The following is a 14030-nucleotide window of genomic DNA, read 5'->3' as shown; positions in this document are numbered from 1 at the left end:
CACAGGTAGACATTACCAGCTTCTCCACTCTGCACCCCCCCACACCCTACCCTACTCCTAAGCAGATAGGAGGGAGAAGGAATGGGGGCCAGGGAGCTGAGCGGGGAGCTGGGCTTCTTTCTGCTGGAGCCTAGTATTTGAATATCATTTGTGAGAGCATTTCTAAACTCTGAAGGCAGACTGGGTGGTTTGTCAGAGAGGTACAGAGGTCTGCATATCCCCTGCCTTTTCAACCAAACACAAAGATGTCTTCCTTCATCTCTTGCCCTTCATTTAGCTATGGTCCTCAACCCTCCCTTCCATGGTCATGCCTGTTAAGAATGGAGTCACCACCAACTGCCTCCACTTCCTCACTTCCCTTGACTCAGCCCACCTATTCTAGCCATCACTGACCAGCCTGGTCCAGCTTGACGAAACCAGACAGCAAGTTCACAGCCTCGTTGTCCTTCCCCTCAGACAGGTTCCATCTGCCCCTGGAGCCTTCCTCCTGTCTGTCTTTAGACTCTCACCCTGGGCTTTTCTCCCCACATATGGCCTCCTCTCTCTTCATTTCATGGCCATCTGCATCCTGTCACCTTCTCATGGTTTTGGACATGAGAGCTTCCAAGGCTAATGCCAGCCCAGACTTTTATCCCAGCTCCAGATCCAGAAATATACCCACCTGCCCTCAAGGACAGTATGTCCAAAAGATAACTCCCCTACAGCTCTGCTCCTCCTCCCCAGGGCCCCAGAACTGGTTGGCCTCACTCTTCTCCACAAGTCTAACCCAGAAAGCCAGGATAATTGTGCCTCCAGCAGCCAAGTCCACTAGCTCTTTCTCCCAGCTATAGTGCCTCCCAAGTCCCTCCCTTCACACCCACCCATCATGACCCTAACATGGATCATCCTCACTTCCTCCAGGTCAAGACTCAGCATCCTAAGGATGCCACCTGTAGCATTGCCCACCTCCATCCACCACCAGAGCACAAGTATCTGACCACGTTAATCTCGTTTAAAACCATTCTATGGTTTCACATCAACTTCAAAATAAATCAGGATCTCTTCAGCCTATCATAAAACGCCTTTCGTGATTTGGCCTTTGTCTTCCTTTCCAGCCATGTCTCCTGACACTGCTGTACACAGCCAGCTTCCATTCAGTTCCACTCATATCCTAGGACCCACATCATGTCATGATTGCCCCACCCTCATGCCTTAGTACTTGCGGTTTTTCCCCACCTATAACCACCTCACCATTCTTGGCCTGCCTACCTACTGCTTCTATTTCAGGACCTAGCCAAATAGCTCCTCCTCTGGGAAGCTTCCCTGATCAACTGGAGAGAGTGTTCTGCATTCCCATCACTCTCCATGCACTTAGAAGCATTACTGTAACTAGCTAATAACTTAGCTATATCTTGCAATTAAGGTTATTATGAAATTTTGAATATTAACGTATTTTATATCATATCTCTATTTACAAAGAGTTACTTACATCCCTCCAATGTCTTCACTCTCCTTGAAAAGGTAACCACTCTCCACTTGCCACGCTACCCTCTCTGGTGGTTGTCTGTGAGATCTTGGAGAAAGTACCAAAGAATGGGAGGACTCTTTTCAATGTCCCCAACCCAGAACCAGCTCAGAACCAGATATGTAATAAGGACTGAATAAATATTCGATGAATTTATCAACCGATAGGTTGCAATTTTTGCCAGCCTCCAAGAGAGCTTCAAAGTACATGGGATTTGGCTGTGACCGTTGAATAAAAAATTGAGCTACAAAAATGCTTGGGTGCTGCTTCCTTTCTCTACAAAGAAACCACACTGATCCGCAGACCTTTTTTCTAGGAAGTACAAAGGTGAGGCAAGTAAACAGTCAAGCATCTAGTGTCATCCTCTAATAAGGAGAGAGAGCCTGAGGATCATTTGAGGAATTGCAGGCAGATGAGGCTGCTTAGCACATATAAAAGGAGAGATGATCCCTAAAAGCTCTCTATGCAAAAAGAGCTCTGGGGAAAGGCAAGTTCATGGTCATCTCATGTTTGCAGGGCCATCCCATGAGATGGGTTCAACTTGTTGCTTGTGACATAGAATGGATAGTGAGAGATGCAGGGCCATAGGCTTTCACTCAATTTGAGAAGTAACAGCATCAGTCCCAGCCATCAGCAGCAGGGGTCTGGAAGTTATGCTCAGCCCTGGTTGCACAAGAGATTTGCCTGAAGAGCTTCTAAAATCTGCTGCACCCAGGACACACTGTAGACCAACTAAATCAGAAGAATTAGCATGCAATCCATGCACTGGAATTTCTGAATGCTCCTCAGGTGATTCCCCCCATGAAAACAAGAGAAAAAAAATGTTGTGTGCTACAAACTTGAACTTGCACATAAATCACCTGGAAGCCTTTAAAATGCACATTCTGATTTGGCCCATCTGTGGTGGGGCCTGAGAGTTTATACCTCTAACAAGCTTTCCTGCAGTCACTGATGCAGACCCATCCAAGGTGGGGCCTAAGAATCTGCAACTCTAACAAAATCCCTAGTTACTGATGTAGCTCAGCTTTAGAGGTAGTGAGCAGGGAATATTCTAGAAGATGTTTAATGCTTATGTGGTATGTATATTGCAAAGGGTTGATGCCTTGGATGGGAGCTGGGATTATACCAGGGCTCTTCAACTTTTCTGAAACTATTGAAATCTTCTACCTACCACCTTTCAAACAAAATCATCTGCCTAAAGTCAATGCAAAAACAAAAGGCAGAGCCACCTTGTTAGAGTGAAGATGGGGAATGCAGGGCCATGCTCTCTTGGCCTCCTTCTTCCCCAACTCCAAGACACCTACTGTCTCCCTCAAGCATGTTATAAAGATCTCTAGATACTATTTAATAAGGCTATCCAGCTCAATTTCAAATGTAGAGGATTGTTTCAGAAATCAAAATTGTTAATACTTTGAACAATGAGGTAACTCCTGTTTTAGTGAGACCAATAAACCCAGCGGTGAGCAGTAAGGTGTCAGGGCAGTAAGGACAAGGGAATCTGTGGGATTGGGGATACATGGTTTATATTCGACAAGCTTATCCCGCAAAAGATGTCAAGCCCCATTTGCTGCTTAAAGAAGTGAACTCGATGGAGCCACAGCATGAAGTTGTTGCAGGCACCTTTCTTCTGAAAGTTCTGATGAGCACATCAGCAAGACTTAATGATCAAAATCAATGTGCTAGGTCCCCAGCACACATCTCATTTAGCACACAAAGAACTCCCTTCTGTCACTGCCTCTTGCTTTCATGCCTGGTTCTTTCTTTCTCTGGCTTACTTCTAGTGCATTGCTGACCCCAGATCCCTTCTCCCAAGGCAGATATTAATTCTAAGAGCTCATAAAATCCTGCCTGGCAGGAACCTAGGAAAAATCAGACTCAAAACCCAAGTGGAGCGGCACAAAATAGGATTACATTGTTTCACTGACCTGCTCTCTAAAATGATTTTAGAAAAAGAGAGAGAGAGAGAGAGAAAGGTATTTAGTTGACTCCAATTAAATACAGATATGGTAAAATTCTTCCAGAAGGGTATGAAGGTAAAAGAAATATATTTATTTCCTTTTTTCTAATGATAGAACTTCATGCATTTGACTTACATTCATTTAGAATTTTTGATCATTTGAACACTGGATTGAGTGTTTGCAATTTCTAAGTAATAGGGGTTTTTCTGAGCAAGATTTAGGAGGATGTACCTGCACAAATATATGTAACAAATCCTGCTATTATGTATGATTATAATGCACCAATAAACTTTTTTTAATTTTAAAGTTAAAAAATAAAAACTAATGTGTTTTTTTTAAAGATTTAGAAGCATGTGTTCAAATTTTAATCTCATCCAAGAATTAAGTCTGCCTTTTCAGAGTGAGGGGCTGTGTTGAGGAGTAGCCAAGGGTAGAAAAGCCTGCAAATTTGGAGACCTGGGATCCTGGGTAGGCTGAAATATTTTTATGAAATTTTTTAATTGTGATAAAAATACAGAATATAAACTCTACCCCTTTAACCACGTTAAAACATACAATTCAGAAGCATAAGGACTCTCACAATGTTGTACAATGATCGCCACTAACCATTTCCGGAACTTTTTCATCATCCCAAACAGAAAATCTATACCCATTACATAGTATCTCCTATCTACTCTCCCCAGCCCCTGGTAGCCTCTAATCTACTTTCTATCTCCATGACATATTTCATATAAGTGGACTCCCACAGTATTTGTCGGATTGTGTCTGGCCTACTCACTTAGCATGATGTTTGCAAGATTTATCTATATGTCAGAATTCTATTCTTTTATGTATTGGCCAGGGCCAGGGGCAGGGGGGAGCATTGTACAGAGATTGAACCCAGGGGTGCTTAGCTACTGAGCCACATCCCCAACCCTTTTTAGATTTTATTTAGAGACAGAATCTCCCTAAATTGCTTAGAGCCTCCCTAAGTTGCTGAAACTGGCTTTGAACTTGCAATCTTCCTACCTCAGCCTCCCAAGTTGCTGGGATTACAGGCAATAATTCCATTCTTTTATAAAGCTGAATAGTAGTCTATTGTATGGATATACCACATTTAGCTTATTATTCATCTACTGGTGGACATTTGGACTGTTTCCACCTTTTAGCTATTGTAAGTAATGGTTTGCATGAATTTGTTGGAGTCAAGACTTTCTTTTCTTTTTTGTCTATACCTAGAACTAGAATTGCTGTATACTATTCTTATGCTCTTCTGAATTATCTCTACTAGAGATGGGAAAGCCTTGCTCTACCTGAATAGAACACTTTTTAGCTGAAATTGAATCCATATATTTTGTTGATTCCAAATAACAAAATGACTTTTCTTTCTTTGAAAAAGGAAGATAAGTTATATTTAAAAGGTTGATAAGTTATATTTACTGATTCATCTTAGCATTTTCCTGTGGTCTGATTTATGAGTTCTCACAGTGTTCATAGTTTTAAAATGCAGATTTTATTTTGTATTTAAGTATGGTGAGGTCAACATATCAGGATGCAATTGCCATTAAGAAGATACTCTATGGGGCTGTGGTTGTAGCTCAGTGGTAGTGCACTTACCTGGCATGCGTGAGGCACTGGGTTCGATTCTCAGCACCATATATAAATAAATAAAATAAAAGTCCATCGACAACTAAAAAAAAAATCTTTAAGAAAAAAAAAAAAGAAGATACTTTATGGGCTGGGATACAGCTCAGTTGGTAGAGTGCTTGCCTTGCATGCATAAGGCCCTGGGTTCAATCCCCAGCACCACACACACAAAAAAAGAAGATACTTTATAACTCGCAGTACCCAAGATGAAGGGGCACAGTCCCATACCAAAAAGAAAGACTTCATGGGCCTTCTCAGGAAAGAACTAGTGAGGCAGAGTGAGCAGGTTTAAGACTGACCAGCTTGAATAATTTTAGCAGCTCTGGGATAGAGGAGCTACCCTACTTGTCTGATATCTGGCTTCAGGATGATCAGGGCAGGCAAATAGTTTTCTGCAAGGTAAGAGCCCAATAAAGCTTAAGGTTTAGATTGTTATTTTGCATATGGAATGCACACTCCCAAGAGAGTCATTTGTTATCTCTAGGAATTAGCTAGACCTGGGAGCGGGCAGTCCCTGCCTGATCAGCAAGGCCCCCAGTGCAAAGCATCAGATACATCACAAAATGAATGTTTCTAATGAACACCTTAATGAACTCATTCAATCACAAACAACAAGGAGGTTCCAAAAAAAGACTCATTGGTGTTGCAGATCCAGGGTCTGAAACAGTGGTTCTCCATGCTAACCATCTGTTAAAATAACTTAGGAATTTTTTAACCGGCTCCTTTGGGCACTGATCATTTTAAAATCTCCTCTGGTGGTTTTCATGTGCATTTTTGGTTGAGAAACACTGGTCCAGGACAATCTTTTTCAGAGTCTGAACCAGAAACAGCAGCAGCATTGTGTCCTGGGAACGTATTATAAATGAAGATTCTCAGGCCCACCCCACGGTAGCTGAGTCACCCCACAGTAACTTCCAGGAGGTTCTGGGACCTGCCTGATAGTAAGGACCTGTGGTTAAGGGAGAGGAGCACCAACTTGACTACAATGTCCTCCCTTCACACTCCTGAGCTGACATTGCTCATCACACTCAAACCTTAAAGGCAGTGGCCTGGTGAAGCTCAGCTAGCGTGTTTTGCCACAGACCAAGTATCAAGTCTGCATGACATGGGGCCATTCTTATAGGGAGGTATCTTGAGGACATCTAGGAGGTTCTCAGATTCTCCCTGACCCTACAGTCTCTCTCAAGGCTGTGCTCACAAGCACAGTCAGCACTGTATCCTGAAGGAGTGACTGAGATCAGGTGGGAAATACCATATGCAATCACTGAAGTGGTAACTGGAGAACCCAGTGGTTCTGGTGGAGGTAAAAACCCAGGGGACCTCAAGAGCCTGCTGGGGTGGAAGCAGGTGTCTGCACAGAGCAGATGAGCTCACACTCTGCTTTTCTGAATCAATGACTTATTACTTAAGAACTCCTCAAGTATCTTCAAACTGCAGATTTTAATATTCACAGGGGACTAAATAAGTGGCAAAACTGTGAGCCTTACAAAGAACCGATGAAAGCAAATGTAGTATGGAAGAGGGAGAAATTGAGTGAATAAGTGGATTTTTCCCTATGGAAGAAAATCATTGCAGAGAATTAACATAGACTGTAACTAGAATGGAAGAAAAGAATTTGCGGATAACTTTTCCTCAGTGACAAGAAACTGGTTCTTGGGTCTTAGACCTGCATCCTGATCCCAGCCAATCCCATTACCAGTAGTGAATTTGGACAAACTAATTAAATTCTAAATGTTGTTCTTCATCTAAAAAATGGAATTATGATAGTACCTACCCAATTGTTTGCTTTAAGGATTAAATAATAGAATGAAAATAAAATGCTTAGCATTGTGCCATTTATGAACATTCAAACTCTAGCGACCACTTCTGCTACTAATGCTGTCATTAAGTTTATTATTAGCACAGTGACAGTATTAGTCTGTTTTATGTTGCTATAACAAAATGCCAGCGCTGCATACATTATAGAAAAAGAGCACTATTTAGCTCATATCTCTGGAAGATCAAGGGCACAGCACCAGCATCTGGTCAACTTTGGCAAGGCCCTCATGGCAGATGCCATCACAATGACAGAGGTGCATGTGAGAGTGGCAAGCAACATGCATAGAAGAGAGACTAGGGACAGGTACTGGGCTGACCTCTATCAACCCTTCTCAAGGGAACTAATCCAGTCCCAGGAGACCTGCCCTAGTCTCAGATAGCATCAATTAATTTTTTAAGGTAGAGCACTCATGGCCAAAAAATCTCTAAGCTCCGCTGCCTAAAGTTTCTAGCATCTCAATATAAAACCACCACACCAAGGGCCAAGCTTGAAGAATGACAAGTTTTGAAGAACAAGCCACATCCAAACCAAAGCAGAGACCTAGAGCGAGTCTCCCAAGACATTAGCTGTTTTCATTAGTAATACCACTACTACTGCCTCATGATTACACTCACGTCTGGGAACAGGCTGTAGCCAGATACACAAGCCAATGAACCCCCTCAGAAAAATGTTCTTCTTCAACATTCAGAAAACTTGTCTGAGTTTCCTACTTAGAAGAAATCTTGCCTTAAACAAAATAGGCTAAGTTATGCTGCCATAACAAACCTCACAACCTCAGCAATTTAACATTGGAAAGGTTTGGGGGCTTTTTTTTACTTGTTTGGAGTTTTTGTTGTTGTTGTTGTTTTTCTTGCTTGGGTCCCAATCAAATGTGAGTCAGTTGATATTTGCCGTCCAAGTGGTGACTCAAAGACCCAGCCAGCTTCCCTGTGCACATATATTCATGAAGGCCAGGCTTAGAAATGGCTTACACTTTGTGGCTTTCCCTCCCGGATCCAAGTTCTAGAACTAGAACTAGTCTTATCCTCTCCCCCAAGCTAATTAATTATACTGATATTTGTGAATCCATATATCTCATAGAATAAATTGAAGCTCATGAACCATTATGGTAGATCTCATTTAAATATAATAGTTGGTCTAAATCCCAAGTAAAATTGAGCATAAGTGTAGTCTAACAGATATGAATTGAGTGGTACGATTACCTCCTTTATTCTAGATAATAAACTTCTATTCATGAAGCATAAGTTTGCATTCTTATATTTCTTGGGAGGTGGGGTGGGGCAAGTAATATTGAACTTAGCATGGACCAAAACTGTCCTAAGTATATATGAATTCAGTTCCTTCTTATCAACATTTTTTCCCCTTTTGAATCTGAACAAGAATCTCCATTATAGAAAAAGTTCACAAGAAAAGCATAAATCAAAGAGATTTTTTTCTCTGGTTTATACCCATTCACTCTGAGGTGCCTGCCTCTCCGCAGTGTGCCTGATAGCTCAGCCATACTGATATCGAAGGTTAGAAAAGGTGGCTGCAGAGCCTTAACCACCAATTATTTCTCCGGCTGACCTCTGTCCTCCATCTTACTGCAGGTACCACATCTGCGTGACTGTGCTCATCTACTTCCTCCCCCTGCTGGTAATCGGTTATGCATACACCGTAGTGGGGATCACACTGTGGGCCAGTGAGATCCCTGGGGACTCCTCTGACCGGTACCATGAGCAAGTCTCTGCCAAGCGCAAGGTGAGTGAGGAGCAGACAGCTCCTAACCGATCCTGGCACAGGCTACAGGCTGGTGAGCAGAGCCACCCAGAGGCAGCAGGCATAAGATAGCCATGGGTCTGGGTAACAGACCAGGGGAGGAAGAGAGCCACCTTTCTTCATATGTACATATACACTCATACACACTCAAACACACACTCATACACACTCACACACTCATAGACTCATACTCACCCTCATACACACACATACATACTCATAGACTCATACACACACTCATCCATACACTCACATGTACTCATACACACTCATACACATATACACACATATACCCATTCATATACATATAAACATACATACACACAATAGTAACCACTATTGTTTGTTTCTTGTTAACCCTCCTAGATATTGGCATTTATAAATAAAATTAAGATATACTACTTTCTCTTTTTTATGACAATAGTAAATACATACTGTGGTCACATTTTTCACTTAAAATTCACAAGAATCTGAAAATCAGTATATGAAGAACTTCCTCTTTCTGTTCTCTCCCTTCAGTTCTTCTTTGCATGGTATTTCATTATGGATGCTGTAGTGTTCTTCACTGAATATTTCTTGGGAATAAAAAGAAGTTTATATCATCCAGATTCTTAGTGCATTTGAGACACTATAACAAAATACTTTTGACTGCAAACTTACAAACAACAGAAATGGATTATCACAGCTCTACAGGCTGTGAAGTCCACTAGCAAAGCACTGGGGTGTCTGATGAGGGCAGCTCCTGGTTGGTGGAAGGTGCCTCACCTGGTGTCCTCACATGGCGGAGGGGTGGGGGTTTCTCAGGATTCTCATTCATAAGGCTCTGTCCTTCAGGTCTGATCACCTTCCAAAGGCCCTCCTACTACTACATCACCTAGAGGCTTAGGATTTCAACACATGAATTTGGGGGTGACACAAACATTTACACCACAGCACACAAAATTCAGAAGACCTTCTTTTAAATCCCTTTAAACATCGGATGCACCCTGGCTGCCCTTCCCCTCCCTCTCCTGCAGTCTCCAGACTCAGCAGCTGCCCGAGCCCATGGCTCCTCTCTTTGCCCACCTTTTGCTACTCCCTCCCTGGCCTTCTCTCCAGCACACCCCTTCACCTTTGCTTGTTAATTGACCTCCCTTGGCTTCAGCCATTGCCCAGAAGAGTCACATAACACAGTTGTCCCCAAATGCAAGAGTACATCAGGATCATTTGAAGGATTTATCAAGCATGGAATTCCAGGTCCCAGCCTGGGAGTTTCCAGTTCACTAAGTCTGAAGTGGGACCAGGGATTTGTATGTCTAACAAGTTCCCAATCAAGGTGATAATGACAGTCCTGGGGCCATACTCTGAGAACTGCCCACATAACCAACGTCCCTTAGGGCTGGACATTAAAGATCCTTTCTCCTCCTTGTAAAGCAATGTTCTAAATACCCCCCCACCCCATATCACACCATGTGTGGTGAGGAGAGAGAGGAGAGGGAAAGCAGCCATGAGAGAAGGAGGATGTCATCTCACCTGCTGGTCCTCTTACCAGGTGGTCAAAATGATGATCGTGGTGGTGTGTACCTTCGCCATCTGCTGGCTGCCCTTCCACATCTTCTTCCTGCTGCCCTACATCAACCCAGATCTCTACCTGAAGAAGTTCATCCAGCAGGTCTACCTGGCCATCATGTGGCTGGCCATGAGCTCCACCATGTACAACCCCATTATCTACTGCTGCCTCAATGACAGGTGAGTACCCCATTCCCCACACTCTCCAGGGGCCACCAGCCACCAAGCAGCTACATGAGCACAGAGGGAGAGACAAGAGGGAGAGGTATGGACTGCAGCAAACTAACCACCACACTGTACAGCCCCTGCTCACAGGCCGTGCAGAGGACTGTGAGCTCAGCATAGCCTGGTTGTCTTTTCTTTTTCAAGAGAAACCAGAAATCTATATTTGTGTGTGAGATCTTCTGATTTTTAAATACTGGTAACTGAGCTGGGGAAGAGGGGCAACATAGGATTAGAAACCTTTGTGACTGGTGTAAGTGAACAAAGCCTGTAAGCTGGATCCTCTCCCGGTTTACAGCCCGGGCAGCTTTCCCTGGTTTCATCCAGCATTTCCAGCAGGTAGGGTAAGCAAAAAGAAGTCAGGGCCTCAGAGACCTGATTCCTGCCCTCACTTGATCAGACAAGGCCTGGGGGAGCCATCCTCACAGCATAAACCAACCTCAGACAAGCAAGAGAAGGGAGAGCCCATCAGGAATGGCACTCAGCAATAGGAAATGCACTGTGGCCTGTAGAGGGCTTCCCAGAGGGGTCAGGATGCTAGACAGGGCACCACCCCAGCCTCTGTGTAGGGAAGGGAGCAGACAGGAAGAGAAGGAACAAAATGCCTTCTACCCATCAGTCACCAGCCTGGGAAAAGCCTTCTCTGAGTGAGACACTCAGGTTGCAGAGAGCAGGAAAGACATTCTCTTAAACTTGCCCAAATGGTTCTCTGTTAGTCTAACTCACAGAAACATCCTTTCTCTAAGAGCTTGATGACCTGCCTAAATTTTTTAGAGTAAATCTCCCTGCATATTATTAAATAAAGGTGGATTCTCTCTGTTTAGCAAACAGAGGAACTGAGGCATACCGAAGGGACATGACCAAGGATCATGACTCTGGCAGTCAGTGGCCTACTAGAGGGAAAGGACTGAGTCTTGCATTGTGCTTTGATGTAAGCTTACTATGGTGCACACCGTAAATACTTGGTGAGTTTTAGGTTGATGTTGGATTGGCCCAAAGTCTTCTGACCCCACACCAGAAGAGGGAGCATACATAGCTCAAGGACCACCCTGGATAAAGACGTACATTGCACATGAACATGGGTGCTCGTCCTAGATTTAACATTATTAGCTGACCCTGAAATCTTTTTGGCCTCAGCCTCTCCAGATGTTCATTAACTTGCAAAATAATCAGATACAGTCACACTTGGGAGTGTCCTGTGTTGAGAAGCTGATGAAATGGTGGGAAGCCCCTTGAAAAGCAGTCTGTCCCCATGGGGTCACCTCCTTATGTGCTATCCTTCCAGGTTCCGTCTGGGCTTCAAGCACGCCTTCCGGTGCTGCCCCTTCATCAGGGCTGGCGACTATGAGGGGCTGGAAATGAAATCTACCCGGTACCTCCAGACCCAGGGCAGCGTGTATAAGGTCAGCCGCTTGGAGACCACTGTCTCCACAGTGGTAGGAGTCCATGAGGAGGAGCCAGAGGAAGGCCCCAAGGCCACACCTTCATCCCTGGATCTGAACTCCAATGGCTCCTCTCGCAGCAACTCCAAGACCATGACAGAGAGCTTCAGCTTCTACTCCAATATGCTGTCCTAGAGGGCAGGCCCTTAGCAAGGCAGCCACCACCATCCTTGTTCTGCCTCTCTCATGCATGGGTATTTCCTTGATCTGGAAACCATCAGAAACACCTGAACATCAGAGCTTTGGGGGAAGAATCAGATGGTTTAGGGAAGACATTTCATCCTAAAGTCAATCTGGATTCTTCCATCTTTGCCATCCCCCATCTGTGTGACCCAAAGCAAATCTGAATTTCTCTGAGCCTGTAAAATGAAAATATTGCACTAGATTTTACCTTCCAGTTTATTCCATGATTCTAGAGATAACTTCAACTGCATGTGGGTGCTCATTTCAGGATGAATTCTGCAGTGCAATAACAGATCCAACAGGACTGTTTGCCTGGCGCCTCTGTCTTGCTCCAGCAAAGTTGTCCTCAGCCAAGCTCTGATTAGCCTCCCTCAGCTCGTGGCTCACATCACTCTAGCCTTCACTTCACAGCATGAGCAAAAGAAGGCGCCACATAATGAAAGATCTAACCTCATCTTCTCAGCACCCATGAAAAGAAGACCTATGCCTGCCCCTATTGGCATCTCAATGTTTAAGTTCATTTGAACGTCACAGGATTGAAAGCCTCAGTTTCTTCTGCACTGTGTCCCCGGTGACCATCCTGAGCTTCCATGGTGGGCGGAATATGTCAGCTGATGCCATCTAAGGTCTATATCAACCAAGGGTCAAGAGACCCCAGCCAGACTTAATCTATCTGAGCCTCTTTCTTTACTGGCAAAGCAATGGGGCTGAACTAAATAATCTAAGTGTCACTTTGAATCTTAATGTGCCATGGTTCAATGATTGTATAAGTGTTTGGTATATTTTACCAAAAAAAAAAAAATAGTAATCTCAAAAAGAGTAGAAGCACTAATACCCAGCTCCTAGAGAGGCAGCAACTGCTAAAACATGTAAATATCCATCTCAGACATTCTCCAGGTATCCTAAAACCCTGAGTACATTCATTCTGGAAGTTTTTGGCCTTTGACAGAGCAAAAGAGTCCATGCCAAAGCCGGTATCTTTCCAGCATGCTTTAGCGGGCTGAATTCCACAGCTCAGAACAACACAACAAGTGGGCTTTGTGTCTAGCCTTTTGGTATCTGAGGCAGAGGCACAAACCCAAATTTGTGACTTTATGCTAGCATAAGGTGCAGGCTCAGATGCCTATTGAGCAGGGAGGCTGCACCTGCAACTGTGCTTCTGGAAGAGGGCACCTTGCATTCTCTTCATTGTCTGAATGTTCCCTTCTCCCCCATAGCTTTGCTAGTCTCCTGTCTATAAGAGATAGAATTGCCCACCAACCCTAAAGGACAAGAGCCATGAGGTGAATGCTTCATGTTCTAATGCAGCTTTGGGGTCTCCAGCAGGTGAGCATTTCTGTATCCTGCCCAGATGTGTCTGGAAGCAGAAACTTCATGTAATATTCATGAATGCCCTTGTGGTTTGAATAATGGATGTGCATTGGCTGCATTCATGATGTGAAGAGGAGAATAATACCACCCACAGGTTTTACAGCCTCCACCACCCCTGCTGGCTCTAACTCTACAAGGGTATGGACATGCCTGGGGAGAATTAGTTGTATATCAGTAGCAGAAGCCAGAAACCTGAGAACATATTCTGCAAAGCAGCATGGGAAGATTTAAATAAACTAAGTAAAGCCAACTCAATGCAGATCCATGAACGGAAAGCAAGATTTAGGAGCAACAAAAGGCAGCTAGTCATGCTTCCAATGGAAAATCATGCCCTGTGTGGATGAAAAGGATGAACATGATTATGAGAAGTACCTAAGAAAAAAGTATCAAGGAGTTGGGGTCATCCCATCTACAGGAGAGAAGGTTGGAGTTGAATTCAACAATGATTTGTTGAGCACTTGCTCTGGATTTTGCCTTGAGCTGGGGACATGCAGCTCCTTCCACACTTAAGGGGACTTATCCCAGACTTGCCATTCCTGGCTCAGCTGTCCTAGTGAGTCCAGGCTGCTTATGGAGGTATCTGGGAAGCAGACTCTTCA

At 43.9% G+C, this 14030-nt stretch overlaps 1 protein-coding gene across 1 annotated transcript in view; it reads left to right on the top strand.

The window, feature by feature from the left end:
- Positions 1–12012, top strand: part of Tacr1 (tachykinin receptor 1) — a 158560-nt gene extending 146548 nt beyond the window's left edge. The window contains exons 3-5 of the mRNA XM_027943823.2: positions 8497–8647; positions 10197–10393; positions 11721–12012. Coding sequence (XP_027799624.1) covers positions 8497–8647; positions 10197–10393; positions 11721–12012 — 640 coding nt within the window. The remainder of the gene's footprint in view (positions 1–8496; positions 8648–10196; positions 10394–11720) is intronic.
- Positions 12013–14030: the final 2018 nt, after the last annotated feature.

The sequence above is a fragment of the Marmota flaviventris genome, chromosome 14 (assembly GCF_047511675.1).
Source record: "Marmota flaviventris isolate mMarFla1 chromosome 14, mMarFla1.hap1, whole genome shotgun sequence".
In the NCBI taxonomy this organism is placed as follows: domain Eukaryota; kingdom Metazoa; phylum Chordata; class Mammalia; order Rodentia; family Sciuridae; genus Marmota; species Marmota flaviventris.
This window is presented reverse-complemented; position numbering and strand designations above follow the sequence as displayed.